Source organism: Geospiza fortis, unplaced genomic scaffold (genome assembly GCF_000277835.1).
Source record: "Geospiza fortis unplaced genomic scaffold, GeoFor_1.0 scaffold206, whole genome shotgun sequence".
Taxonomy (NCBI): Eukaryota; Metazoa; Chordata; class Aves; order Passeriformes; family Thraupidae; genus Geospiza; species Geospiza fortis.
The window spans coordinates 3,212,124-3,239,951 of NW_005054311.1; the positions used below are offsets into that span (position 1 = coordinate 3,212,124).

The window sequence follows — 27,828 nt, forward strand, 5'->3', positions numbered from 1 at the left end:
AATGTACTAACAATGCAGCTAGCACATTAGTAGCTGTCCCAAGGATGAATTTAATTCTGAGTGTGAACAGCAAAGTATACACAAGGGAAGATTGTATTTGCATCTACAAACACACCTAATGCTAATTAGGCAGAATACTGGAGAGACTGTAATTCCTTGCAACATTTTCTATTCTACATTTTGCCAGGGTAGCTGGGGCTCCTTCACACTCATATGTCTAAATACTTTCCTTTAATAACTGGGGGGTTTTAGGTAAGAAATATATTCCCTCTTTTAATTTTCTTCCCAGACTTCTCAAAAAATAAAATCTTTTTAAATAGACCCAAACAGAGGTAGAAAAAATATTCATTATATATATCAATTTCTTTGCTTCTGATAAGAGGACTGTCCTGTGCAAATGAAATATTCAGCTGAAGCTTTGTCTCTTTAATTAGCACTGGCTGAGGTGTAGCCCTAAGAACCCCAGTACAGGTGAGGTTATCTTTCCTCTTTCCCATACCCACTGACTTCATTTGTAGTGAGGAAGGTTTTTGTGAAAATAAGCAGTGAGCAGATAGATCTCTTGGTTTAATCTTTAACACCGAAGTCCATCTTGCACTGTTGAGAGCTGGGGCAAAATTTTACTCTGTCACGGCTTGTACACCTAAGGGTAACTGCAAAATTATAGCCCTTTGCCTCATCTTACACCACCACTAAAAAAGCTGTCTAGCACATTCTCTTAAGGGAAGAACATTTTAAAATATCCTAAACTCTTGCCACAACTCTAATATGTGGGAAAGCTTTACAGCTATATGTTACTGCATATGAAAATAACAGTGTCTGATTGTCTAACAAGTTTCTTTTTATAATATGCATTCAATAAATAGTTTTATTTCTCCAATAATTTTATTTTGTTCCAAAAATCTTTAAATTTAAAAGAAGCTAAGGAACAGCCTATTAACACATAGATAGATATTCTGCTATCACCACTTGTTCTCCCCTGAAGTGGCTACAGCACAGAAAAAAAAAAAAACAATGAAAAGGCTTCTGCAACTAAGAGCTCTTCTCATTTTCACTTATTCAGCAGAGGGATGCATGGTACCACCATATATTCCCACCTCACTACTTAAACCATCAGCTTTGCACTGAGAATTATATTTTCTCTGACTAAACTGTTATTTCATAGCCTCTGCAAAAGAAAGCTCAAAGTAGCGGTGTGAAGGGGAACAAAACTCTAGTTTTACACCTTCTTTGTTACACCCTGTTTTTGTAAGCAAAAGGCTGGACTCCCAATTTTCTGAGCAAAAGGATTTTTAAGGTTGGACTCCAAATTGAATAATGTGGCAATTGTGTAACATTTAAAGGACAGAGAGCACACTATGTTTTGTCTCCACTCACATGTACTACAGCTATTAAAATTAACCATAACACAGTTCTTTGTACTTATAGGAAACTTACTGCCCCAGAGTTGGAAGGGAAAGAAATACAGTGATAAAGAACAGCCTGGTTTTCCCCCTTGCTCCCCCATGAATCATAAGGGGCATGAGTAGTCCTAAATCTACCAACATCTTACAGTTTCCATTGATTGCAATGAATTGTCTTTGATCCTTAACAAGCACTAATGGTGCTTGAGATGACTGTGTCCCACAAACACAGACAAGCTTTGCATTGAATATTCTACATCTTCTTGTTTTTCTTAGAGGCAGACTGTTTTACACAAGTCACTGCTCCTTCAGATTACTGCAATATAGTACAGTGACTATTTTTGCCACTTTTAGAGGTACAACAGTTAAAACAGCTGTCAATATCAATCTTGGTTCAGTCATTTCTATCTGTCATTGAAAAAAAAATCCTTTCTTATCTTTTTTTTCTTCTTCTGCTCTAAATTTCTGCATAATATAAGGGTTATCACATTCTGGACCAGGTGTTTAATCAAATGTCTGTTTCTTTCTGTAGAAAGAATTATAGCATCAGATATGTATAGAGTAAATAATGCTTTTTGGATTCTGGGACTAGAGTCACTTTACCTAAGTTTAACATTGAAACATAAACTAGTTATCCCTAAAAAACTAGATTTATGTTACCTACCTTAGATACCAATCTCAACCTGAGATACTTAAAATAAGGTAACTAAACTGACCAACTTGTACAATACCAAAACTCAGGTCAGGACTGACATTGAGGTGCTGGAGCAAGTCCAGAGAGGGCAGTAAGGGTCTAGAAGTCCTATGAGGAGCTTACAAAAGATAAGGAAAGCAGGGGAAAAGGATATTGGTACTGGCAACATACCTTCATGCATCCCAAAATGCATAACACCCGCACAGATTTCAGTGCAAAAGTCTAATTGAATAGTCCACCTCTTACAGCATGTCCAAACTACATGCTTTGTAGAAATACTTCCTGACAACTGAAGCTTTCAACAGAAATCAGAGTCCACGTACAGCAGCACAGACACTCTGGCTTTGTGCATGTGGAACAGACTATAAAACCAAAGCGACCATTTCTCATGAAGGATGCTGATACCTCATAATTTATACACACAGACTTACAGCTATTATCAAATGATGTAAACAGTGCAACTGCTACCATCCAATCCTTTGTGCTCAAAGCTGCATGGCATTTATTTTGTGTGATCAATTGGAGATGCTTACATGTAGATAATTAAATTTAAAATCAGTGATAAAAGGAACAAAAGTCCAGATCGATTCTCACTGGATAAAAACCCAGACACCACATCAGTTTATTTATCCACTATGAAAAACAGCTTTAGATATTACAGACATTTGTGGGATAAAATATTCTACCAGAACAGTGCACTGTGCTTGGCAGCAAACCAATTCCAGCGACTTAGGCAGAAGAAAATTGACATTGATATTGCAATTGCTGCAAATAGGTACAACTCCCTCACAGTATTATGAGTCTGTGCAATTACTACAGTAAGAAAACTTCACAGGTAACTGTTCCAAATGCTGAACAGGAAAGGTTTGGGGAGAATGAGTTTTCTTGAACACACAAGTGTTTGTGGCTTTGGTTTCCAAGTTTCACAAAGGATATAAGATCAAAACACCCTAGGGGAGACAAAAGGAATCCCCAGAATAGCTAAAACCCCATTAAAAATGAACCACAGTTGTTTATTATGCAAGACAGAGACCAGGAAGCTCATGCTAACTCCAGTATCACATAAACTAGCTGAAAAAGACAATGTGCCTCTTCCTTCTCCACTTAGTACTTCTTTTCCATATAACTAATAATAATTGGATAAAAGAGGTGTTTAGGGACCAAGTCTCTTGACCAATGATTAGTGGCATTCTCAGGGGAAAAAAAAAGTGAAGCTTCAAACCCATGGGCCAAATTAGGTAGAAAAGACTGCTTAGGAAAATATACTCAGGGACTACATCCTAGACATACTTGCATAGGATATACTTTGTATTTTTCTACTTCATACATTCCCTTGCCTCTGATTATCCAACCTCAATTCTCTGTTGTTGGTGTAACTTCTCTGTCCTGTTGTTAGAAGCAAATCAGCACAAAAAAACCTCACAAAGGATCATAAAGACAAACTCCAATGGTAATTACAGCCTTTTGGGGGGACAGGAAGAACTTTATGCCATGTCACAACCTCTGGTAGGATCGCTAACTCAAGCTCTTCCTGAGGATGCTGTCAAATTTCAGATCAGTACAACTGAGGGGAGAGTCTCAGTCTCAGAGACTGCTGGAACAAGAAAAAATAAATACTGAGTTTCTCAGCTGCAGTTGAAATAGACTCACATAACTACATCCAGTGAGAAAAAGTGAGCAGGATGCTGGTATATGCCACCTCTCAGGAGCCAAGCAAGGCAGTCAAGCAAAATGCTCATTTGAGCCTAATAACAAGCTACAGTGCTCTTTACTAGTAGTGTATATCCAGAAGCATTCATAAATGAAAAGGGAGATACCACAAGTCTCCTAATATATACAGAGACTGTCAGCTTTTCTCTTGGGAGCAGAAGTCACAGCTGTGGGCTTTAACACCCACAATCTCACAATTTCACAGTCAATACAAGCACCATTCCTCTTGAACACAAGAGACACAAGTTTTTTTGCAGACATAAGACACAGAGCCAGGTGCAAGACCCCAGAGTCCCATGGAAGCAAAAAAACCTGGAATCTTAAATCCTGTTCTGGTGTTTGAGTTTGTCTTGTTATTAGTAGGTGAGCAGTATTAAATGCAGAGTATTTTTGAACATCTGCTGCCATGACACAATTCTCATGTCCAAAGCATCCTTTTCAAATTTTTTCAAGGCAGGCACCAGGTAAGAACCTGAAGCCTGCTGCATTTCTAGCAGCTCCTCAGAAGCAGCAGGGCTGATTTGCCAATCTATTTTACATAGACAATATGAGGATATAAGTGAGCTCATAGAGTTTTTTTGGGTTTTTTTTTTTAAACTGGAAAATATGTTGTGAAGTGCCTGACAGTGAAATCACTGAAGATGGGCCGAGGAGTTAAAACAGTCAGGTAAAACCAATGCAGTCTATGAAATGGGAAAATAATACTTTGGATACCAAACAAGCAGGAAAAAGACTGAAGATCATAGAAAATAGTGATGAATGGCAGTACATCTTTTCTCCTTAAAGTGTAACTCTTCTCTGGGCAATAACAGTATGCGATCAGTCTTATCCCATGTTATGAAGTAAGAGGACAGAAAAGAATGTCGAAAGTCCTAAAATGCGGAGCTCAGCATTAAGAGGATGTGAAAATAGCTGAAATACTTCTCAACCAGAATTTATTATAAAACTTGGGTTTAAAAGGTGTGCTAGCGAAATGGAGAAAAATATAACCAATAAAAATAAAATCATGGCAGCCACATAGCACTATAGAAGCCCTCAGGGTTTTCAAAATTATTTTAGGGCCTCTCATCTCAGTCTGCTCCTATTTCTGCTCTCAGAAATAGAATTGCATATGTAAAGCCCAAAGAGTTTTATTTCTCAGTAGCCTACCACCCACAAATTTGAATTTGCTGGGGTTTTTTCCCCCTTTATATTACCAGCCTTCTAGGCACACCACACACATTACTCAGGTATAAAAGAGCACAAAACCAGGGTTCTGCATATAATGCTGCTCTACTACAAAGCTCTTTCCTGTAGTCAAATCACCTGCCCACAGTAGCAGAAAGAAAACATAATAATCTCTTTGCATTGTTATGAAATCAGCAGACAAACCCATAAGAAAATATCTAGAGCGGAGAGCCTGAGGAAAAGGGAGGAAACACTCATTCAAGAAATGTAGAAAATATATGATTAAATTTGTTAGAATCCTACTTCTAGTCCATTAGTCAATTTGGCCCAGTACAAACTGCTGCTGGGATCCAGAAGGAAGTACAGAGAGTCACTGTTTCATTTTTGCATCTGACTAGCAGTTCTTCTCTCCTGACTTGCATCAATTTCTCTCTCTTTAGTTTTGTTTCAGAGAATTCAGCTACATGCTTTTGTGGTCATTTTTATCAGCAGCCTTAGCTTACTGTATCCACTGCAGGTAGCTTATGCAATTTATGTTTTTAATTTTTCTGCAAAACACCTAGTACAATGGTGAGAGGCTCCATTTAAAATTACCTACATAAATAAGAAAATATAGTAACATTAGCATAACAGATTGTGCTCAACAAGCTATAAACACTGTAAGTTCAGAAAGTTTAGTGGCAGTGGGACTACCAATGCATGGAAGAACACGTATTCATTTTCTAATAGGTCTAACAGACCTTAAGTTGTTGTGTAACTCAATCATAATCTTCTCACAATTTTCTAGGAAGAATTTAGGATTCTCATTTTCCTCTTTACATTCTATCAGTAGCTTTTCCTGGGCAACACACTTCCTTGTGCTAGACCCAAAAGCTTTGAAATTACAAATAGCAAAATCCATCTACCACAACTCCTCTGACACCATTAACAGTGGGAATGATTTATGGGACCAGTTGAGAACAAAATTTCCTTATGCAAACCCTTCAGAAAGCTGATCTCTACCAAGTGATACCCAGAATGTTGGATTTTCCAGCCTCAGATCACCAAATCTGTGCAAGTCTCAAGCAATTTGAACATCCACTCAGACAGAAGACCATACTGCAGGGCAGTACTCACCATCTTACAACTCCACTCTCAGAGACAGGAGCCCAACCTAGCAGAGATCCAAGCCATGCCATGTGCCACAGGCATTATCATGAGCTGCTGTAAGTCTGGTTTCGACCACATCCATTTGGCCTGTCTTGCTGCCTGCCCAGAATGACCTGTCTTCACCACAGCTGGTACTGTGCACATGTGTGTGTCTCCACTGCTCCAGCTCCACATTTGGCATTTGGTGTAGCTCAAATGACTGTCAGCAGCTCCAGTCTGCTGGTACCAGAGGTGTACCTCTGGAAAAGGCAAGGAAGGAGCCCATGGGAGATAGTAACAGCATGTGACCAAAGTTGGTAGAGCATTATTTATGTGACAACTCATCCCATAGCTCCCTTAAAAGCTGTCTTCAAACACAGAATGCCCAATCAGGTAAGTCTGCTGACCTCTGTTCATCAAATAATGCTTTGCTGCTTTTTTCCTTTCCTTCTAAAAAGTGACACTGATCTGTATGCTACAAAGAATAAATCATGAGGGCAATTCTTTCACTGTAGTTCTAAGAACAAGTTTAACAACACTTATATTTTGCTGTGATTAAACCTTCACAGACAGTTGCCATTCACAAATTTTAAACTTACAAACTTTTTTACTTACAATATGCTGTGAACCTCAGTGATTATATTCTAAGCCATCAAGTTCACACACGCTCTCCTTCTGTAGCAACCCACATATGCTTCAGAGAAATTGCTTCTGAACATGCCTAATTTCAAAGTCTTCATTTTATACACTGTAATAGAAATTTTTATTAAACATTGCCAAGCAATCTGTCTCATTTAAAATGAACATCTCAGAAAATGTAAAGGTCCATTAAGCTGTTAATTGTGCACTATAACTCTGAATTCCTGAAAAGTTACTTTGAATACTGTTTTCCCAAATGCTTAATTCCATATTTAGCTAGTTCTACTGCCATAGTTAATATATCGTTCAGGTATATGATAAGAAGTCAGCATAGCCACATGAGCAAAATTCTTGCATCTAGAAAGAGGGAACAAAAAGAGAGTGTTTAATTTCCATTTCTTTTATTTGAGTTTTATACAGGGAATTTCACTATATAGGTACAAAACACAAATCTGCTAATGTAGAAATATAAGTATACCCTAAAGGCAGAGTGATTCTGCTACAGTAATGGTTTTAGAGATTTGATAGCTCAAATTCATTGCAAGTAAACGTCAATTAGACTTGAAAATGAAAGTCAAGCAAGTGACATATCAAATATATATATGCTGCTGGTTTTAAATTACTTATAATGGAGGTGAAAAAATACTTTAGGCTGTGAAAATAAAACCGAGATGACTCCAAAACACATAAACCACATATAAACATATTCAAAAAGATTGCTACCTCTTATAAATGGTTCTGAAACAGTTTGAATGCAGGTCTTTGTGTGCAAAAAAACCCTCCAGTGGAACATTCAAATTTGACTATTCCAAACTCAAGAAACAGCAACTCTTTTTTACATACTCGCTAATTAATTAGACCTTACTTTCTATCATGTACTCTTGCCAAATAAAATTGTATTTCTTATCCTTAAAGGACTCTATCCATCTTTGTTTTTTGTTTGGAGCAATGTGAATCATACGATACTGAAAGTCAAGAAAGAGGAAAAGGATGACGCACATACTAATTTCTCTAAAAGACTTGTAACTCAAACCACAGTATTACATGAATGTTGACAGTTATTTTTCCTCTTTTTCCCTTCCTATTCAATTTGGTGTACACACCTTCTCACAACACTGAAAATGAAGTAATTAGCGCTGCTAAGTGTGAATTTATTACATCTTGTAGAAGACTTTGTCAGGGAACTCTCCCTCCTTCAAGTCTTATGATCCTTCTATAGGAACATCTTCAGCCGACTGGCTTTCCAGCATCTTATCATGGCCATAGAGTTTAAAAATGGCAGGGCACCCAGCCAGAATTTGTGATCAATCCCTTTCCACTTAGCAAGGCCTGTGACAGCTCTGAATTGCCAGGCATGAATTCCTCATATACAGCAACACACTTCATTGCATTGTCCACAGGGCGCAGCCACAAGCAAAATCCTTCTCAGTATTCCAGATTCCAGCAGCAGATACCAGGTGCTTTAGCCCTGTTGTTGATACTCAAGTGTTTATAGTTCTGATTTTCATGGGCTACAACCAGGGGGAAATTTACTTAATCTCTTTTTCACACAATTGAAAAAGAAATACCTGAGGAAATCAAAAGGGCCCGAAATTTACCAAAGAAAACAACATGAGTATTTTGTCTGAACATAAACAGCTTTGAAATATATCAGCACTATCTTTCAAATTATAATAGTTGTTCAGCGCCTGAGACTTCAGATTAAGAGAATTAAATTTCCAAAATTCAGTGGAGTGTGTGCTTATTTAATTAAAAGCAGATAGAATTTCATTTGCACTTCATTGTTAAGAATACCACCTATAGTACCACATTTTGACAATGCAGCTTAACTCCAATTTATATGAAAAGCATACTTCATCAAACTCATTCTGAAGTTCATTAGAAAAGCTAAATGCCAGTACTATTTGCTATGGCAATCCCATCCCATTTAGATGTTTAAATAGGCAAACACGGTCAGATAAACTCACAGCAGATTGTGAATGTTCTATGGTTTTTCAGATGAAGTCATCTGTATCTGGACCTCTACTGCGAGCTACATGACGTAGCTTTGATTTTAAATTTTCACAGGTATGGCTCAAGGCATTGAAAAACTATCTTGCTTCTATGTGTGCCTATAAAGTAAACCAGCTTATTTTATTTTCCTCTCAGAAATGAAGCAGCATTAACTCATCACTGTGGCTAGGTCCCATACAGCAAGGACAGAGAGTTACCCTTGTGCACTGCCTTCAGACAATACATAGGTTAGCACAGAACTTTCCCCCACCCAAAGGACAGAGAAGGAGACTTAAAACAAGCAAGAGCATACCATTTACTATGACAGCCACTCAAGACAGCTGACAAGTGTTCCTGGAATGCTGGAGGCCTCCCTCCTTCATCTGAGCAACTTTGTCAGCCAAGTAGGAAGGAGGAGAGGCACTGCCCGTACCTATTTTGGTTCAGGCAGGTCTGGTTAGCTGAATTATTGAACCATGGTTGTCTAGGTTACTTCCTTGACTGAGGTAAGCTGCTGCTGACAGATTTACAAACTCCTTTCAGTTGACCTGCAACACACTGAGCTCATCAAAAGCACAGGCAGTTTGTGCTGGAGTCATGGACAATAATGCAGAAATTACCTGCTTGTACTCTTTACATAGCTGGAACATGACCAAGAAGAGTCAGAAGGTCTGTTTCAACCTAGGCTCTGCCTAGTCACTGCCTTCATACACTGTCTCAGCCACAACACTTCAGAGGACCATCAACTGGTCTCATTCCAGCTTCAAAGCATGGTAACACCTAAATTACTAACAAGGTGGGCTGTAATAACAATTATTGTAAACATCTTGTTACATGATTGCAGATAAAAATCAAATTATCAAAACTGTCCATAAATACCTTTTGCAGGGAAGGAATCATTCCTCAAGTATGTTACTGAACCATTATACAGTGTACAGGACATTGATGGAGTTCACATTAAGTATTTTGGCATAAAGTTTTACATATGTGGCCAGCTGTTTGGTCCTTGGCAGGACCAGTGAGCTTGCACATGGGGACTTTGGGGGTTGCAGTGTATTGGTGTGGGACTAAAGGCTTTACAGCCCTGCAAGATGTGCAAGGCAGCTATTGTCTAACAGAACATTTTGGATTCTTGTTTTCACCTTTCACAAGAACACAGATATGTGTGAAATAAAATAACTTTCAGCTTTTATGAATTCACAGCAAGATTGTATGCATCTTGGGACAAGTTCTTACTGGCAGGCTGATCTCTCTCTCCTGTTGCAAGTTAACTGGACAGTCATTGAACTGGAAGTTTCACACCCAGCTTACCTGAGAGCCACGCTCTTAAAAGAAGACTGAATTCAACAACATATAGGATTTTGGCACCAGGATTTTGGAACCAACAGGTCAGCAAAAATTTTTTTAGCAGGGGAAAAGTAACTAGGATTGTGCCTCACACCTCTGCTGCAGAGTGCTTCCCTTGTTAGTACAGAAGCCTCAGCCTTATATTCTAGAGGTCAGTTTCAATATTGTTCATATCTTTCATCCTTTTGTAGTTTTGTGTTCATTTTTTTTCCTTCGTGTAAAGCAATACTGTTTTCATACACAGTTTACTCGCAAGTCAGAAATATCTGGTCTGTGACCACTAACAGATTTTGCAAAAAAGTGTTTCATGTGTCTAAAATCTCCTTTTTATCACATGACAGGTATTTGCAAAAAAAAGTATTGAAACTTTAAACCCTTTTATAAAGATAAAAACAGACAAATTAAAAGAAGTGGTGAGTGGATGGCTGAGAAAACCTGAGTGTTGAAAAGCTCATTTGAGAACCATTGCCTGTGATCACTGGATTCATTACAAGACTAAGGAGTCTCCACATAAAATCCAAAGTAAGTACATCAAACTCCTCTAAACAGTCTCACCATCCAAAAGCTTGAAATAAATTCTAAATTATTCACAACATGTTACTGAGCTGGCACTCAATAATATCAATGATGCAATTTTCTTCTGCCTTGATACAAACCAAATACACTAATAAAACCTAGCAAATTAAACCTGGATTCACTAAGTGTTATTAACCTTAATATAAAGGAGATAGCTCTCTTAAAAGTCTTGCTTTGTTTATCTTTCATATTCCTGTATTTTACCTTGACTCATGCTGCTTCTTAAAGGGAGCCTTTAATTTCAAGGACACCATCTTTGCTTACAACCTTCAAACTAGAAATAAAGTTTAAAACAGGTAAGAAACTTGAATCAATGCAATCAGCAGAGAAACAATAGAATAATAAAAGTTAGAAGGAACTGACTAATACTGCCAGCATACACTACAAAGTTCTATCTGAGTTTTAGGTACTTATTTGCTATTATTTCAAATTACCAATTAAAGTTAGTGCATTTAGCTTCAAAGAACAGAATGCTTAAAGTGATCAAGTTTAATCAAATTATTTTCTCTTCAAGTCATTGTGGTACCCGTAAACAAAATCTCTCTGTACAAAATCTCACAATCTTCTTTGATTTTTGCTCCATTGTTGTAAGTATCAACCAGTTTATGGACCACATTATCACTTCCAGCCTAGCATGAAGTTTCATAACAAAAACAAACAAGAAAGCTCATGTTCCAACAAATTTATTACACTCTAGAAGAATTCCCAGAAAGATGTTCTTTCTTTCTCTCTGGAAATCTGTTGTGCCACTTGATTTCCTCTATTTGTTTGAAATACTCATGCCATTTCCTAAGCTTTACAACACTTTTGGTCTTCTCATAGTGCCCAGAATACTTGTTGAGGTCACACCATCATTTCAAGAATCTTTTATTCCATCTCAGTTACCAAACCCTCAATTGCCTGGCTGCAGGATTTACTTCAACAACCCCATTCTATTATGGTCACGTACTTGAGAAAGATTAAGGTAATTTGGATCAAGCCCAAAGACAGAGTCATTGAGACTGGCGTGGGGGATGAAAATTGCATTTTGGAAGTAGTATCTAGAGGAGTATATCTTGTTCAGCCTATGAAAACAGGTCTCCTCTACTTAAATACATCAGAAGGGGTTAATAGTGGAACAGAGCACAAAAGCCTATAAGCAACACAAAATTTGGGTGTAGGAACAAAAGGACACTGGTTTCTCAAGATCCAGTGTAAGAGGGAGTATTCTGTTCCTTATAATGGGGAAAGATCAACAACAGTAGATGAAAAGTACTCTATAATAGCTGGAGATGAACACAAAATCCTGAAGGTTACATGCATTCCCATACTCTTTAACCATATCAGCTGGGATATGTTTCTGACCTGGCTGTTCTAAAACCTGATACCCTAAAACCCCTACTGGGCACACAGAGACTCATTTCATCCCTGTCCAGGTTAAAATGGTTGGGATTATATTCCTGCTTCACACTGTAACAGTTGGGTTATATCACACCCTCACCCCTTGACAGCCACTGCCCGTGGCAGTTTCCTCCTCCTCAGATTTTCTGCTGCAGCAGTGCTTTGCTGGCTCTGCTCCCTGTGGTGTTTAACACATCCCCTGGGCAGCCTGGAAGCTGTGTAGCCGTCTGACTTTTGCCACAGAAAAGTTTTCATCAGGGCAGCCATGACCTCAGCAACAACCTGTTACACATTTAATTAACACAGCTAGCTGGCACCTGCCTGCAGCCAGGTGCAGTCTCAGTGCTGGGGGGAGGAAAGAAACTGCTAAGAGACAAGGGATATTAACTGAGAATTTCAGCAAGACAGCACGTTGGAGAGGGCAGCAAAATAAAAAAAAAACCAAAACAAAACAAAAAAAAAACCAAAAACAAACGACAAAAAAATCCAACAGTGTTAGGACTATGGCATTTAGCACGGCTGCTGTAAACAACCTGCTCATTAGAGAAAGGGAGCTGAAGGCTTGTGCCATCATTTGACAAAGTAAATGTTGGCCTATAAGAAGACCAGATGAGCTACAGATAGTCTGGAACAATGCACAGAGCAAACTGGCATTATCACAGATGAGAAGACAGCCACAGTTACACTTGATGTATCAGGGGCAGAAGATAATTCTAAGGTTACATCAGAAATGAGAGTAAAAAGAAATGTGAAGAAATCATTCAAACACTGCAGAGGCATCTACCTCAAAGTTACTACTGCTTGCACATCATATCTGCTTCTGGAGAAAAAAATAGCAGAAGATCCTGAATACATTGGTATATTGAGGAGATGAAAGTTCACCAGTAGTTAAAATATATATACTCAAAAATTTAAATAGTAAGTAATGTATTAACCCCTATTCATAATAATAAAAACATAGGCAACACTAATAGCTATTCACTTAGGTGGACTTTATAATAAAACTACTTCAGTGGATACCACTGTTTAAAGTATTAAAAATCCTGATCACTAAGGATCAGAACAGTAAGTAGAGGCAGAACAGGCAGCCAGAATTTTGAATAGGAGCGAAAAGACTCATAGTGCAAATGATGACTTTTTAAGGTCTCAAATCTGCTAGTTAAAAGTGCAGGAAGGCGGGGCTCAGATAGAAAATAAAGGATGTGTGCAAAACACTGTCTTGCAGCAGCAATGATACCAGGAATTTCAGATGGATTGAGACAGAGATGGCAGGCACCATGGAAGCCCTTGGGAATGCTTTATTGTGTCCTCAACAGCTTAATTATAACAATAAATGAAATACTCATATTGCTTTGCAAGCAGAATGAATAAGATTCAAAATGGAGCTCAATACTGGGTTTGCTAACTTCACAGAAAGATTATTAGAGACTATTTTAAAAGGGCCAGAAATAAATTATCTCTGTGTTTCTAAAAAAGTAGATGAATTAGTATTTCCCCAAGTTATGATTTTAAATATGACAATAAGGTATGAACAGCACAAATTAAAATTTGTCAGTCATGCACTTCTTGCTCCAGGATCATTGAGTCAGTTTCAGATGGAGCAAAACAGAAAGTGTCCATAGGCTTCAAAAAATTAGACATGAAAAAAACCAGCTGAATTTTGAACAACATACATAATTAAAGATGGATTTCCAAATTTCTTGACTTCAGTCAGATAGAGCACCTCTCCAATGGTACATAACTTGTGCTGAGAAACAGTAATGCACTGAAGCCAAAACAAAGTTGTCAAGCACAACAGGTGCACACAGGGGATGGCGTAAATTATATTTGTGCTAAATATCTGGTCTTCCAAAAGCCTTACTGGAAATACAAATAATCATGTAAGCCACTAATGAAGTTGTCAGGCTCCCCTGGAGTTGGCAAAGGAACTGCTAGTGTTCCCAGCAGCCAGGAAGGACAATGTCACTGCTCCTTGAACATCCAAGGCAACACAAACGTCACCAGAAAAGTCACCCACTGGTGTCTCACAATGCAGCTTCCTAGGAAAAGCAGCTGCAAACCCAGAAGAGGGAGGAACACTTCATTTCTTCTGTAAGTATTGCATACCCTTGGGAGGGGAAAAAAAGCTTCCATATAAATCCTGAAAAAGACAAAGAGACTGATAAAATGAAAAAAAAAGGAATTTGCATTGGAGAAATTTCACTATTTTTTTCAGTGTTTTGCTCCAGTTGGACTATCTCATTCATCAGCTCATGCCCTTTCAAAGACCTCCCGTGGGCACAGAGGCCATGGGTCCCTGCCAAAAAAGCAGCTGAGGATGCATCAAGGCTGTGTGCATTTAAAAAAAATGTGAACTAAACCAGTGGCCTGAATCCAAGTAAGCCTGTACCACTCTCCCTACTCTGAATGTTATCTAGAGAGCAATGGCACAGAAAGATCTCATTTAAACTTAGTCTTCATAACTGCTTTGTCACAAACATATTATAAAAGCAGAGTCCTGAGGGGTTCTTTTCTGAATGAGAAAAAAAAAAAGGTTGCATCCAGTCTTTTTCAGACCTCTATGCAAAACATTCTAGCCACCCATACTAATAAAACTCAGAATTTCCCAGAAGCATTTAATCCTTTTTGCTCATAAACTAGCAATCTTGACCTCCAGCTTTTAATTTATTTTACTGAAGAATTTATTTCTTTCAATAAATGAAGAATTCCAGATTTGACTCTTTATGCAACAAAGATTAGTCAGGGAGCATGACAGTGCATGTACCAATTTTATTTGCTACTCTCCATATATATGAAAGTATAAAGCTGACTACCAGAAGAATAACAGAAGGCACTAGCAAATTCCTTTCTAAAGCTTCAGGTCATCAAGTTAATGATTAATGAATTTATTAAAATAGAGCTGAAAGTCCAGGAGCAAAGTTCCAAAGTAAAACAAAGTGATTTTACTTGTTCTTAAAACAGTCTCCTAACTCATTCAAAAACGACGTGTTACCCTGACCAGAAGCTTTTTACTACCTTGCATAAGATTGCAAAGAGTAAACCCTCCAAAAGTAATAGATTGACTCATAGAAACAGCTGTTTATAAAATGGAGTCCTTTGCACAAAAGGCTAGGTGTGGCTGAGGGAAAAACAAGAAGCATCTGCACCAAAGCCCCTGCTGTGCTGTCACTCAGCACATGACAGAGCCCACAGTGGGGTCATCAGCCACTCACTGGGGCACACTGGGGTTGTTTAATTGCGCACCTAAATAATTTCATGAACCACGAGGAAAAGATCAGCCCTTTTACTTAAACTCTTCCAAAAAACCTATCCATTATTCCTAATTATCTTCTAATGCCTCTCTCATTTACATGCACAGTGTCACTGCAGTGAGCACAGTGACCTTTTGCTGGACTTCACTGACTGTAGTACTTCAGAGCTGTCCCACTGAGCAGTGGGATCAGGAAAAGCAGTGATTGCAAATGGTGCTCGAAAAGAAGCATGCAGAAGGGCTGAACCACCCTAGACTGGAAACAAGGTTTTCAAGCTGATGGGTGCCATTAAGGAGGACAGGATGCAGCGCTCAGATGTCACTCATCCATACGGTCTCCCATCAATGACCTTTGCAAAGAACAAATCGATACTAAGAAAATACTGTATCTACTGCTTCTTACTGTGCAGGAAAGGTCAAGCCATTTTCATGTATGTTTCAGTTCCAACATAACTGTTTTCAGACATGGAACTGCTTAAACCCAGGAATTAAAAAAAAAAATCCCTATCTTGAACAAAACACTATTTCAAAATGCATTAACTTAAAGAAAAGACTTGGAAGGGAAGCTTATTTCATAAGCAAGGTATGATGCTTGCAGAAGGAATGTAAAGTTCTATCTTGCTATCATGAAACGCTCTCTAAAAATGCAATGCAAATGAAATTATAAAGAGCACTTATGACACTGCTTCCTTAGCAAAATCTGGTTCCACCTGTGTGTTTTACCACAGAATCAAATATATTTTTAAAACACTGAGCCATTTACAGTAGTTTTGTGCATGTCCACTGTACCTGGTTTTGATTGTATGTACTGATTAATCTCCTCTCACAGTTCACTTAGACAGCATATTTTGAGAGAAGCCCTTATAGAAATACATGTTTTGGTTCTATATTTTAACTTCATTCCATTTAGCTCAATGCCCAACCCTTTTAGCTTCAGTGAGAAAATTCTGTAATATACATATTGCCACGGTCTAAGAGATGCTTGGTACCAAAATCATAACTGAAATTTCTGGCCTTTTTAAAAATATATATATTTGAATTCCCAAAGTATGATTCAGCTTAACACTTCATAGGACCTGAAAGTTCAAGGATGAATATCAAAATTCTATTACAACACTGTGCATACATGAAAAAGTATCCTGTTATATATCTTAAACCTACCACAGATTTCAAACTTCAGTCTGGTTCTAGTTACAAGACATGGCTACACTATTTGATATTGCAAGTGCAAGACCCACAAGGACAATGTGTTAAAATATTCAGAAATCTAGTATTTTTAAATGCTTGCATATGAGAAAAGGGTTATTTAACACTCAGTATAATGAATTTCTGAGTTACATTAACTGCAGCATCATAAGGAGATATTGTACTCCTGCTCTCCAACTGTGTGGAAGTGGAGCAATGGCAGTGCCATACATCCATAAGCGAAGAAATAAAAAAGGACCTATAACCTTTTGCCACATACATTTAATACATTTCTGTAAGGTTTATTATATTTCTTGCTTCCTCTTTTCAGCATCACTCATGGTTAATGTTGAGGTATGCACAATGCTTAAAATCACTCAGTTGTCCACATTAAGAAAAGAGAAGCAATATTTTTAAGAATAAAATAGTTATTTCTAATCTCATTGCACTTGAATTGGTTAAGAGGTAAAGCATCTTTTTATAATTTTGTAGATCAGAGAAAACATCCACTGACTCAATTATGTAATTATTTATGTTATTCTATTGCAAAGCCACATTCTAAGAATGGTTTCTCTCTGTCAAGCAGATATGAAGGTAAAACCAAATCCCTCAGCTTTGTACCATTGAACGGTGTACACTGACAGATTAGGAAAGTCTATTCTAATGCTGCTGTTACCCATATCAGCAAATATAAATCTGAAATTAGGTTTGGTGGTAATTTTTAATTAGTTGATTGTGCGATCACTTTGGAAAATCAAATTTAAAAAATAATTTAAAAAAATAAAATAGCATTGTCTTGGAGTCAAACACTGAAAAAAACTATACTTCTGACTGCAACATGTGCCAAAAGCCAAATGCGCAAATTACAAGCTAGCAACTAATTTTAAGATTTCTAAAACTACCTGCTGAATTTCACTGAGGAAATCCAATCTATGCACTGTGATGCAGAACAGAGCTGCCTGTCTCCCTGTCTTGTCATACTGCTTATTTTGATTAGCTGCAATGGCATAGAGGTATAGATTTTTAATATACTTTTATTGCATTTTGGATAGCTGACTTATTGACAGTAGGTTTGAGGCATTTTCTTCCTGAATTTTTATGACTGTGCCTTTTTGACAACTATGCTTTTAAATTTTTTATTGGGAGTTTAAAAATGGCTGCATTTCTTTAGGGACAGATGAAAAATTGTATCAGGTGTAATATCAAAAAATGTTCACTCGGATGCAGAGGGCATTTTTAAAAAACAAAACACACAAAAAATCCCTCAATACTAACACTAGTATGTTCTTGTCATCTCCCATTCTGCCCTTAAAAAGTCTCAAGCTCTTTTAAAGCAGCATCCAAAATAAAACACGCTGAAGATATAAGTTGTTTTCAAGTGATCTAGGTTTTTACACAGTGAAAGCCTATTTCCTTACTCTCTAACAACAAAGCACACACAGTACAATAGTAATTATTCTAAAAACAGTTGCACTTCCTACTGTGCCTTCACAAGTAGAACTGTGAAACAGCAACATTGCAACAGCACTCAGTAAAGGGAAATCAGAATGCTAACTCTGCATGTAAGCACACAGGTCTGATCAAAAGACTCTGCAGACTGTGGGTATTGCTGTAACTGGCTATAAGTGTCTGCTTCTGAAGACAGCTACTCCTCATGGGTAGTCTCTTTCATTTCATTTGGCCATACATTAATAGGTTGTCATCCTGCACAGCATTAAGAGAGGGCTGTGGCAGAAGCAAAAAGAAATGCTTTCTCCAGAAAGCTGGTGATGGGAAGGGGGAAACAGATTGCAGCCAGCAGCAGCACCCAACCAGAAATTCTTGAGTTTTTTACACTCCCATAAAAACAGTCCAAGAAAATCCAGCTGAAAGGTATGCAACAGATTATCTTCATTACAACTATGAACACTACAATACTATTGGATCTGAATTCTGTGATGTGTTTTGGAGAAATATTTACTTTCAAGGAAGAAGATAAAATAGGAATCCATTACATTCTTTACTTGCCTTAAGTGTGTCATTAAAAGCAGGGAAATAAACTCAAAGCATCCATATTCTGTGATAAAAATGTATTTTATAAAATAGCAAGAGTTTTCTGAAACAAATCACTAAAACCAATAACCAAGTGCCTAAGTGGTATATTTTATCACGATGTAAATCATGACAAATCAATTGCAAGATGTGTACCTTCAGCACACTCCATCCTGAGCTTTCAAAGGAATACTTTGTTTAGAGATTCAGTTCATTTTCTTGCCCATACCCAGAAGCCCCAACAACCAATTTTACCTTTTTTTCTTTTTACTCTTAAAAGTTATACTAAAACTGCTTTAAAAGGTATTTTATTACTCCAATGGAAATAAGTACCTGCTGTAAAACAATGTACACATTCTCATAAGCTTTTTGCAAATTCTCACAAGCCATTACACCCTATTTAATTTTATCTGAATTTTAACATGTCTTTGCATCTAGTCCCACCTTACTATCTTACCATACCATCTTACTAATAATCACTTCTGAAATTCCAAGTCCTACATCTTAATTAAAACTGAGGACTTGTATTACAGCACTAAATTAACTACAGGACTTTGAGGATTTAGGCATCTGGGAGAAAAAGAATTGATATGATCCAAGACTTGAGTGGATCATATCCAAATACCTTGTGTTTTAAGAGTGAGGTGTTTCCTTTAGGCATTACAGATGACCCATAGAAAATGATATCACATCAAAGTCATCAAAACATTGCAGGCCTAACCAAAATGAAAAGTATCAAGTGCATCATACAACATCTGAAAAAAAAGATTATTCTACCTGTATCGAACATGCTCGATTGTGTCATATGTCAACTTGCTGCTGATATTCTGACTGTGAGGGTTGCCTAGGAGACAATAGAGATACAGAAATTAATCATTAATCACAATTTTGCTATTAAATTTCTCTTTTATCAAAGTATTACACCAAGAGAGCCCAAAAGATGATAAAGATTCAATGTGTACTTCACAGCAATTCCCTGTAGCCCCTTAGGCAAGAGAAGGGACATACAACAGGGTAAAGCAATTATGACAGACCTAGAAACTTCAGCTGGATCTCTTACTAATATTTCGGCAGTTCCCCTAAAAAGAAAATGAAACTGCATATGCACAAACATACTAGAAAAACTACGGACAGAATGCACATTCATAAACATACCTGTGCAGTAGGTAAGAAGCAAAAGACAGGATCTAGAGATAACAGACAATCATGATGGGATAGAAGAATTAATCCTTGGTTTTTTAGTGTCTGAAATTCAAATAATTCATTGAAATACAAATTTTATTGCAAAATTAGTAGCCACCTTAGCCCAGCTCAGCACAAGCATATATAACAATTAAGACAGTATGATTTTATCTTCTCGAGCAAAAAAGATTAAAGCAATAGTCAGCCACACACAGCACACTTTCCTATTAGCAAATACTTAGAGAACATGTAAAAACAGTTTGGAAAGGGAATAAGGAAAAAGTTGCTATACTAACACAGTGTTTGCAGTAGGCTCCAATATTAGCTACTCTTTTCAAAATTTGAAAGTTACACTACTTAAAGTTGTTGAGTGAAGGTGTTGAAAATAATAACTTTAGAGCTCAAATCCAAAACTTAGACTTTTCATGTCTGATGTTGCATTTCTGTAATTTTCAATTCAAATATTTTCAATTTAGAAGTGAGACTATCTCTTACTTATTTTACTTTCCCTCATTTACACATGCAACAGCTAAACTGCAGTTCTTTAGGTCTGTGGATTGTCACCAAGAAAATAAAAAAGCTGCAAGTCAAACTCACCCTTCATTCACATTTGTCTTTGTTAAATTAACTTTTCCTATATTATCCTTAGATAGCATTTACTGTCCTTAGAGTATGAGAGGTAACTGGAAGAAAAAATAATTGACCATGCTGGAGCTCTTGTTATCATTTTAGATTAAAATACCAATAAAAATATACAATTTTTTCTCCTATAGCATTATAGGTACTATGCAAATCTGCTCCAAACTGGCAGTACTACTATTTCTATTCACAAACACTCAATTGATTCACAAATGATTTTTTTTTCTGACACAGATGGTACTTATTAAAAGGGTTGAGCCCAATGTTTGAAATAACTGAGATCAGAGCGCAGACATTTCACTTTACAATGTCTGTGGTGACAGAACATTAATTTTTGTATCACTGGCATGCACTTGAATACGAGATCTTGAATGTAATCAAATCAATGTATTTTATTATAACAGAAAAAAAAAGCCCCTATCTCTATAAAGAATAACACTTATTTTGTAGCGCAACTCAAATTTGTGCTCTGGATCCCAGCCTTGCCAACATTCAGGAAAAAGAATAGGGGGAAATGACAAAATGCCACATGGAGAATGAAAACTACCCAAAGCTCTCAAGTGGCTTGCCCAGGTGACAAGCACATGTGTGCCAGTGCTGAAGTGAACAAGCATTTTCTTGTAAAGCAGTGGTACCTAGTTCCCAAGTGAGGAATCCCTTTGTTCCATGTATCAGGGAGCACAAGAAAGACACAAAACTAGGAAAAAGGACACATGATCCACAGATAGCAATACACCATAGGAAATTTGATTACTTCAGTGGGACTTCTCACAGCATAATACTGTGCAGTATATTTTTTTCTGGTTGAGCATGACTCACTTTAATGTAAATTGTCTCACACAGTATCAATATTTACTATACAATGGATGCTGCTGACTTTGTATAAAATCACTCGTGTGTGTGCTTCTCGGCTAGATAATAACACAGAAAGAAATGAAAGGTTTAGGCAGAGGATCTGGGGATGAAGTACTTACAGGTGGTACTGTAATAGTCAAATGTCCACCCAGATATTACACAATTCTGTAGATACTTTTACTCACATTCCTCTGCACAGGATTGCTTTGGCAATCCTTTTCTGAGTAGGCACCAAAGTCTAATAGTCAGAGCAGAGCAAAGTCTAATAGCACCTATTCTGTGCCTAAATTCACTTGGGATCTTTGAGCTATGCTTTCTTCTGAATAAAATTCTTATACTGAGTCACAGTATAAGCTCTTTGTGATGACTCTGAGAAGGAGGTTGGTTCTGGATTCTGGTCCTTGCATAAGAAACTAGGTTTGCATTTTTGCGTGGAAAAAACACACAAAGAATGAACAGTGCTTATAGCTAAAAATGTATTTCTTTATCCCAAGCCTGGTGCCCTAACAGAGTCATGCAACAGAGCCATGTTTGCTTCGATCTTTCTTCTTTACCAATATAGACAGGTCCTTGGCCACCAGAGAATGAAGCCAGGGGTGACACTAAGGGACTATGCCTCCTTCGTAAAAGCACTGGTCTTCCAACTACTCTCTAGCAGCATTAAAAAGCCTGCAGAAGGTCTCTTCCAAGAAGCTCAGTTTTGAATGATTTAGATGGAAAGTTGAGAAGACTCATGGGAACGTTGCTTTGCACTTACCATAAACGTTGTTTCTGAGGTCATCAGTAAAAGCTTTAAGTAGACTCTCTGGGAAAAGTGCTGAACCAGCATGGTCAAGGTAAGTAATCCCTAAAATACAAATACAATTACTAGTTTCAATTTTTAAAAGATTCAATGCTGTTTTCTCACACAGATTACATTGTGAAGTGCACCATCCAAATACCTCTTTTCATTCACTAGCAGAAAATTTTTAAAAAGGATGAAACAATAGAAGGCAAACATTTTGATTACCTGTGTATAATTTTCAATCAAAACCAAAGAGGTCCTTCCTTTCATGCTTAGATTACACAATCCTTGGAAGAGAAATACCTTTTGTTTGGCCTGTACAAAACTGAGCAAGCTGGTGTCTTCGGCCATAGTACCTTGCTACTTCCAGGCACTATTCATTATGAAAACTACTATTGCCACAATGCTAATAACTATTATTAACAGCAACACATGACATCTCCTTACTGACAGGTGATGCAGCTCTCTCAAGAACTGACAAGACCTAAATTGTTTCTGAAGACCAAAGACAGGACAAGTAGAAGTTTTAATGTATTCAATCATGTCTCTCCACTCTACTGCACTTAACATTCAATTAATTTTTAAAATCTCCTTTTATATTATTAAGTTATTGCAAAACTTTAAATAAATGTTTATTGGAAATGAAGGCTTTTTCATGTTTGGCCATTTTAGATTTCTTAATGTTTAGCAATTATTCTTCCATTTCTCCAGTGTGTTTCATGCTCTTTATTAGTCTTCTTATTCCACTTACCTCAAGTATTTCAACCTATTTCAAATTTTAATAATGATGAATATGATTAAGGTTAGAATGTATTAAGTATTTTAAAGGTCTTCCCTTTCCACATGGATTTAAAATTGAGTTAAGCTTTAAATGAGACGTCTCGACACTTGGAAATATATAATATTATATATTATGCCACTGTAGCAGTGATCCAGTGGGTAAAGCTGTGAGGCAGGGCTAATAATAAAATCAATCCAGACATCCACCCCTTATTTTGAAAAGAGAAGAGTCCTCTCCTGCCTTAAGATTTTCTCACTTAGAGTACCTAGCAGAAGCAGAATTCTTAATGATGGCTTAAAGTCAGCCAAGTGTTTAAGGTGCATGGACAAAACCAAGGGCCAAAAAAAAAAAAATAAGGGTGAACTTATTAGCTGTACAGTTTTTTCAGGTTTTTACTTATTTTAAAAAGATGAATCCTATAAGTTTCTCCCAAGCAGTATGATGCAGCATACATAAGCACTCAGGGGTCAAAATGCATATGGAGGTCTGTCCTGCTCCGTTCCCAACAGCTGCTCAGCTCTCCACAGGAATGCAGGGCTTTGGAGGGAGAGAGCACACAACCCATGGCAGGACACAGCCAGGCCCCTGCCCAGCACTGTGGCACAGCTTCTGCCAGCAAGGGGACAGCAGCTTTCCCTCCAGCAGGACACGTGCTCTCCACGGCCACCAGCAGCTTGGCCCCAAAAGCTCAGACAGGCCCTCAGATGGAGCTAAAGCATGGAGCAACAGCCACAACTTCCACTAGCTCCAACAACAGCAGTCAGGGCAATAGGCAGCCCACAGCCACCAGCTACAGCTGGGAGAGGTGGGAAAGGCAGGATAGGGCCTGAGAATGGGAAGAGGCAGCCCTGAGCCAGACACAGGTGGAAGAACTGCAGTCCTGAGGGAACCACCCTGGCTAACACTCTCCCAACAAAGCCTCCACAGGGGCACCATTTGGCTCTCATGGGCACCAGGAGCACAGCCAGGTGATGCTCCTCTGGGAGCAGCTTCTGTGTTTGGGCCTTTCCAGCCCCAAGGATGGAGACAGCACTGAAGTCATTGCACAGCCCTACAGCATGAGCAAAAAACAGGCAACCAGCTGAAGCTCCTCAAACACAAACCATCCACTGACAAAGGACAGGCACTTCCCATCCTGACCAACACTCCTGTGAGACAATGTGGACAAAAAGACCTCTAGGTAAAGGCCTCTTAAGTGGTTTTTCAAGTTTGATTCCTTATGCAGCTCATGATGAAGGACAATATTGCAGTTCTGTGAAATGGAAGTATAAAAACCAGCTAGTCATTTTTTAAACTCCTCCTCTGGGTATAATACTTTTAAAATCTGTGAGGAAATTTGGCTCAGGAAGGAAATATTATTAATTCTTAAACTTTTATTTTATATTTAATGCTGCTGTTTAATTGAAAACAGAGAACAGCATTTAATACTCTCTCCCACTACTCAAAAAAAGAAATGGGCTCTCTCATATTTTGAGGCTGCACTGAAACAAATATCTTCATTGCTATTGCACTTTTATGATGTAGTTTTTCCTTGCTGTCTTATTTCAACCAAATTGTATTCTTAAAGAAAAAAAAACAGTGGCACATGTATAACACAACAGAAAAAAACATATTAGTAACTTTCATTGTGTTTTTCCCCTAGTTTAATAATATTTGCTATTTTATCTTTATTGAGTGCACATTAAGCAGAGATTTGTCAGTATATAGAGAACAATACAGTTCCCATTGTTTCACTGTGGTATTTAGTATATAGGCTGTCAGCACTATGAAATGATACTGTTTATGGGAAATAACAGGAAAAAGAAAATATAATATGATCAACCAAAAGAACATTAAAATGCAATATCCATCAGGACATCGTTTCATTGCTCAGGGAAAACGCAAAATTAACTTTTAGTTTAATTTACATACTATTATGTTTGGAGCGTGTAACTGACTTCACCAGTCTAATAATATACCAACTATTTGATAAAATCATATTTCAGAAGTAGGGTTTTTTAATACAAGTATCAAAAACCATGCAATGTGTTGGCATTAGTCATGGAGAGTTATTCAGCCAGAGTATCGGTTCATAAGCTGCAATATTCATATGCTAATATCCTTGCAGATTAATTTTACATGGGGAACTCTTTGGGAACCAATACAAGCCAGTCTGTCCTTCTGGAAAATATCCTAGCCCAGCTCTCTGATCTCCTTATGTCATACAATTCACCTGTTAACATAGCATTTACCATATCTGTGTGCTCTTGGCCCCTTGTAAAAAACCTTCCTGATTGCACACCTACATACAGCCTCATAAAAGCCAGTTTAACTGAGCATTTCTATCTCTTAAAAGAAAAAAAGATAATTTAATTTGGAGCATTTCAATATTAGAGTTTAAGGTCAAGCAAGAGCACTGAACTGCACAAAAGCCTGAGAACCTGCAAAACATACAAGGCAAAGACAAACTACCAGATCAATCTCTGTGAGCCATATATCTGCTTCTGACAAAAGCACACTTGCCTAAAATGAGACTCCACCTGACTTAGAAGAAATTGAAAGACATCATTTGATGAACTGAAACTTGAACTAAATCTTTTAGTAACCACTAAGCTGTGTAAATGTCTACCACCCAGAGGACAGTCTAGAGGGGAAGCACAGAGAGGCACCCTGGAGGTAGGCTAGCCACCCTTCCTACAATGGCCTGATGCCACATGGCACTAAGTGACTAAGCTGTCTCCTACTTCACAGCCCACCCATAAACTCATGTCTAGTCACCCAGCTCCTCTCTGGCTAAATGACTACTACTTTGGTATTATGAAATATGTTCTTGTAATCCTTGAAACTGTTCTTGGTGCTACACATTTCTGAACTTTGTCTAAGTATCACTTCCAAAAATAACCAATTTACCTACGCACCATCTGGACACTCTATGTTCCCCTCCTTAACCTTTCATTATTCTGTGATTCTACTGCAGCCACCAAAACAAGCCAAACTGAGCTCCACAGGTTATTTCTCAGAGTCCTGAGAAATATTCAAAATTCCTGCACTCCAGCTGATTATAGGCTGCCAGTTATATTGCCCAAAGTCTCATAATAAAGAATGAAATGTGTAGTTACAAGGCAGCAACTCTACAGAGTCATAAATTTTGATTGGTGGATATAATTGTTATTCAGTGAGATTACATACACAATATTACTTGGAAAGCAGATACAGAAAATGCCCTAGGGAGAGAATATATATCTTAAGTATGGCAATATTAACAAAACCAGTATGAAATAAACACAAGCTGAAGGCAAAATTAAACATTATCTGTCAAAAGATAAATATCACATATACCAAGCCATAAGCAGGAGAAAAAACAAGTGACAAAATAGGGAGAAGTGGGCTCTACAGAGGTTGTAGACAAGTGTGATTTCATTTGGACACAGACACAGAGAGGTTTTAACAGGTAGGATCACATCAGGTACCTCAGACTCCTAAAATCATAGAACAGTTTGGGCTGGACGGCACCTTAAAGATCATCTTGTTCCAACCACCCTGCCATGAGCAGAGACACCTTCCATTAGCCCAGGTTGCCTGACGTCCAATTTTGAACATGGGGCATCCACAACATCCCTAGACAATCTGTTTCAGTGCCTCACCACCCCCACATTAAAGAATTTCTTCCTAATATATAATCTAAACCTAACTCTCTTCCAGTTTGAAGCCATTCCCTCTTGTCCTGTATGTCTTAGGTTGGAAATGGGGGTCTGTATTCTATTCCTATCTGTTAGAGGTGGGGCAGTTATCGTCTGTTAATTGGGCAGTTTTCTTTATCTCTCCCACAACCAATTCTCCATCAGGGGAGATATCTTCTGTTAATGGGCCTCTGAGTGTCACTGCATGACAGACAAAATTGCATCATCCCATTGTGAGAAGCTCCACCCAGAGGGAGGAGCCAAGCATTCCCAACTGGATATAGTTCTAGATTTTGGGATACCAGAGCAGCCTTTCCCACTGGATTCCCAGAGGAAGACCAGGCCCATCTACACCACTATTGGACCTTCAGAGGAAGACTACACCCTTCTACAGGATCACTGCTCCAACAGAACCACATCTGTCACTGCAGGAGGCCCCCAGCCACTATTCCAATTGGACTGCTACCAACACCCTGACCAACATGGTGTCAGGTATTCTGACTCTGTCAGTGTTGTTTTGTATTACTGCATTGTTTATTTTATTTTTTATTTTCTCCCCTAATAAAGTACTGTTATTCCTGCTCCCATATCTATCTCAGCCCCCCCCCATATCTAAGGGGGGCCTGAGAGCCCCCCTTAATTTCAAATTTATAACAAATTGGAGGACGGGGATTTATATTTTCCATTTCAGGGGAGGCTCCTGCCTTTCTTAGCAGACACCTGTCTTTTCAAACCAAGACACTGTTACTACATGCTCTTGTAAAAAGTCCCTCGTCATCTTTCTTGTAGGCTTCAAATACCAGAAGGCTGCAATTACATCACCCCAAAGCCTTCTCCAGGCTGAACAATCCCAGTTCTCTCAGCCTTTCCTTATGGGAGAGGCGCTCCATTCCTCTAATCATCTTGGTGGCCTCCTCTAGGTTGCACTAACAGGTCCTTCCTGTGTTGAGGACCCCAGAGCTGGATGCAGCGCTGTGGGGAGGGTGTGGGGGTGTGCGGTCTCAACAGCAAAGAAGAATCACCTCTCACCCTGCTGGCCACGCTGCTTTGGATGCAGCCTGGGATACAGCTGGCCTTCCGGGCTGTCAGCACACATGGCCAGGTCACATCCAGCTGCCAGGTTGTTTTAGTAATCGAAGTCAGATACCCTTTAGAGTCAGCTCCTTCTTTCCAGTCACGGTGTAAGACTTAGCTCCCCCAAGGGATGCTCCTAAATTAAATAGCACAAAGTAGCTTTAACTATGTAATGTAGTACATATAGCCTTTCTAAAAGTGCCTGAAGTTCCTGACACAGGGCATGATATGCCGACACACTGTATGGACAGACAGACAAAGATCCTCATAACACAAAACCATTAATAAAGTGCATTAACACAAAACAAAATCCTACTAATATGGTTTGAGATTTGCCTTTTCTGGATATTTT

General features: G+C 38.2%; 1 protein-coding gene across 1 annotated transcript in view; it reads right to left on the reverse strand.

The window, feature by feature from the left end:
- MOCOS (molybdenum cofactor sulfurase) overlaps nt 1-27,498 on the reverse strand; it is a 185,185-nt gene extending 157,687 nt beyond the window's left edge. Inside the window, exons 1-3 of the mRNA XM_014312401.1 lie at nt 27,432-27,498; nt 21,936-22,025; nt 19,280-19,346 (exon numbers count right to left, since the gene is read on the reverse strand). Of these exons, the coding sequence (XP_014167876.1) occupies nt 19,280-19,346; nt 21,936-22,025; nt 27,432-27,498 (224 nt within the window). The remainder of the gene's footprint in view (nt 1-19,279; nt 19,347-21,935; nt 22,026-27,431) is intronic.
- Nucleotides 27,499-27,828: the final 330 nt, after the last annotated feature.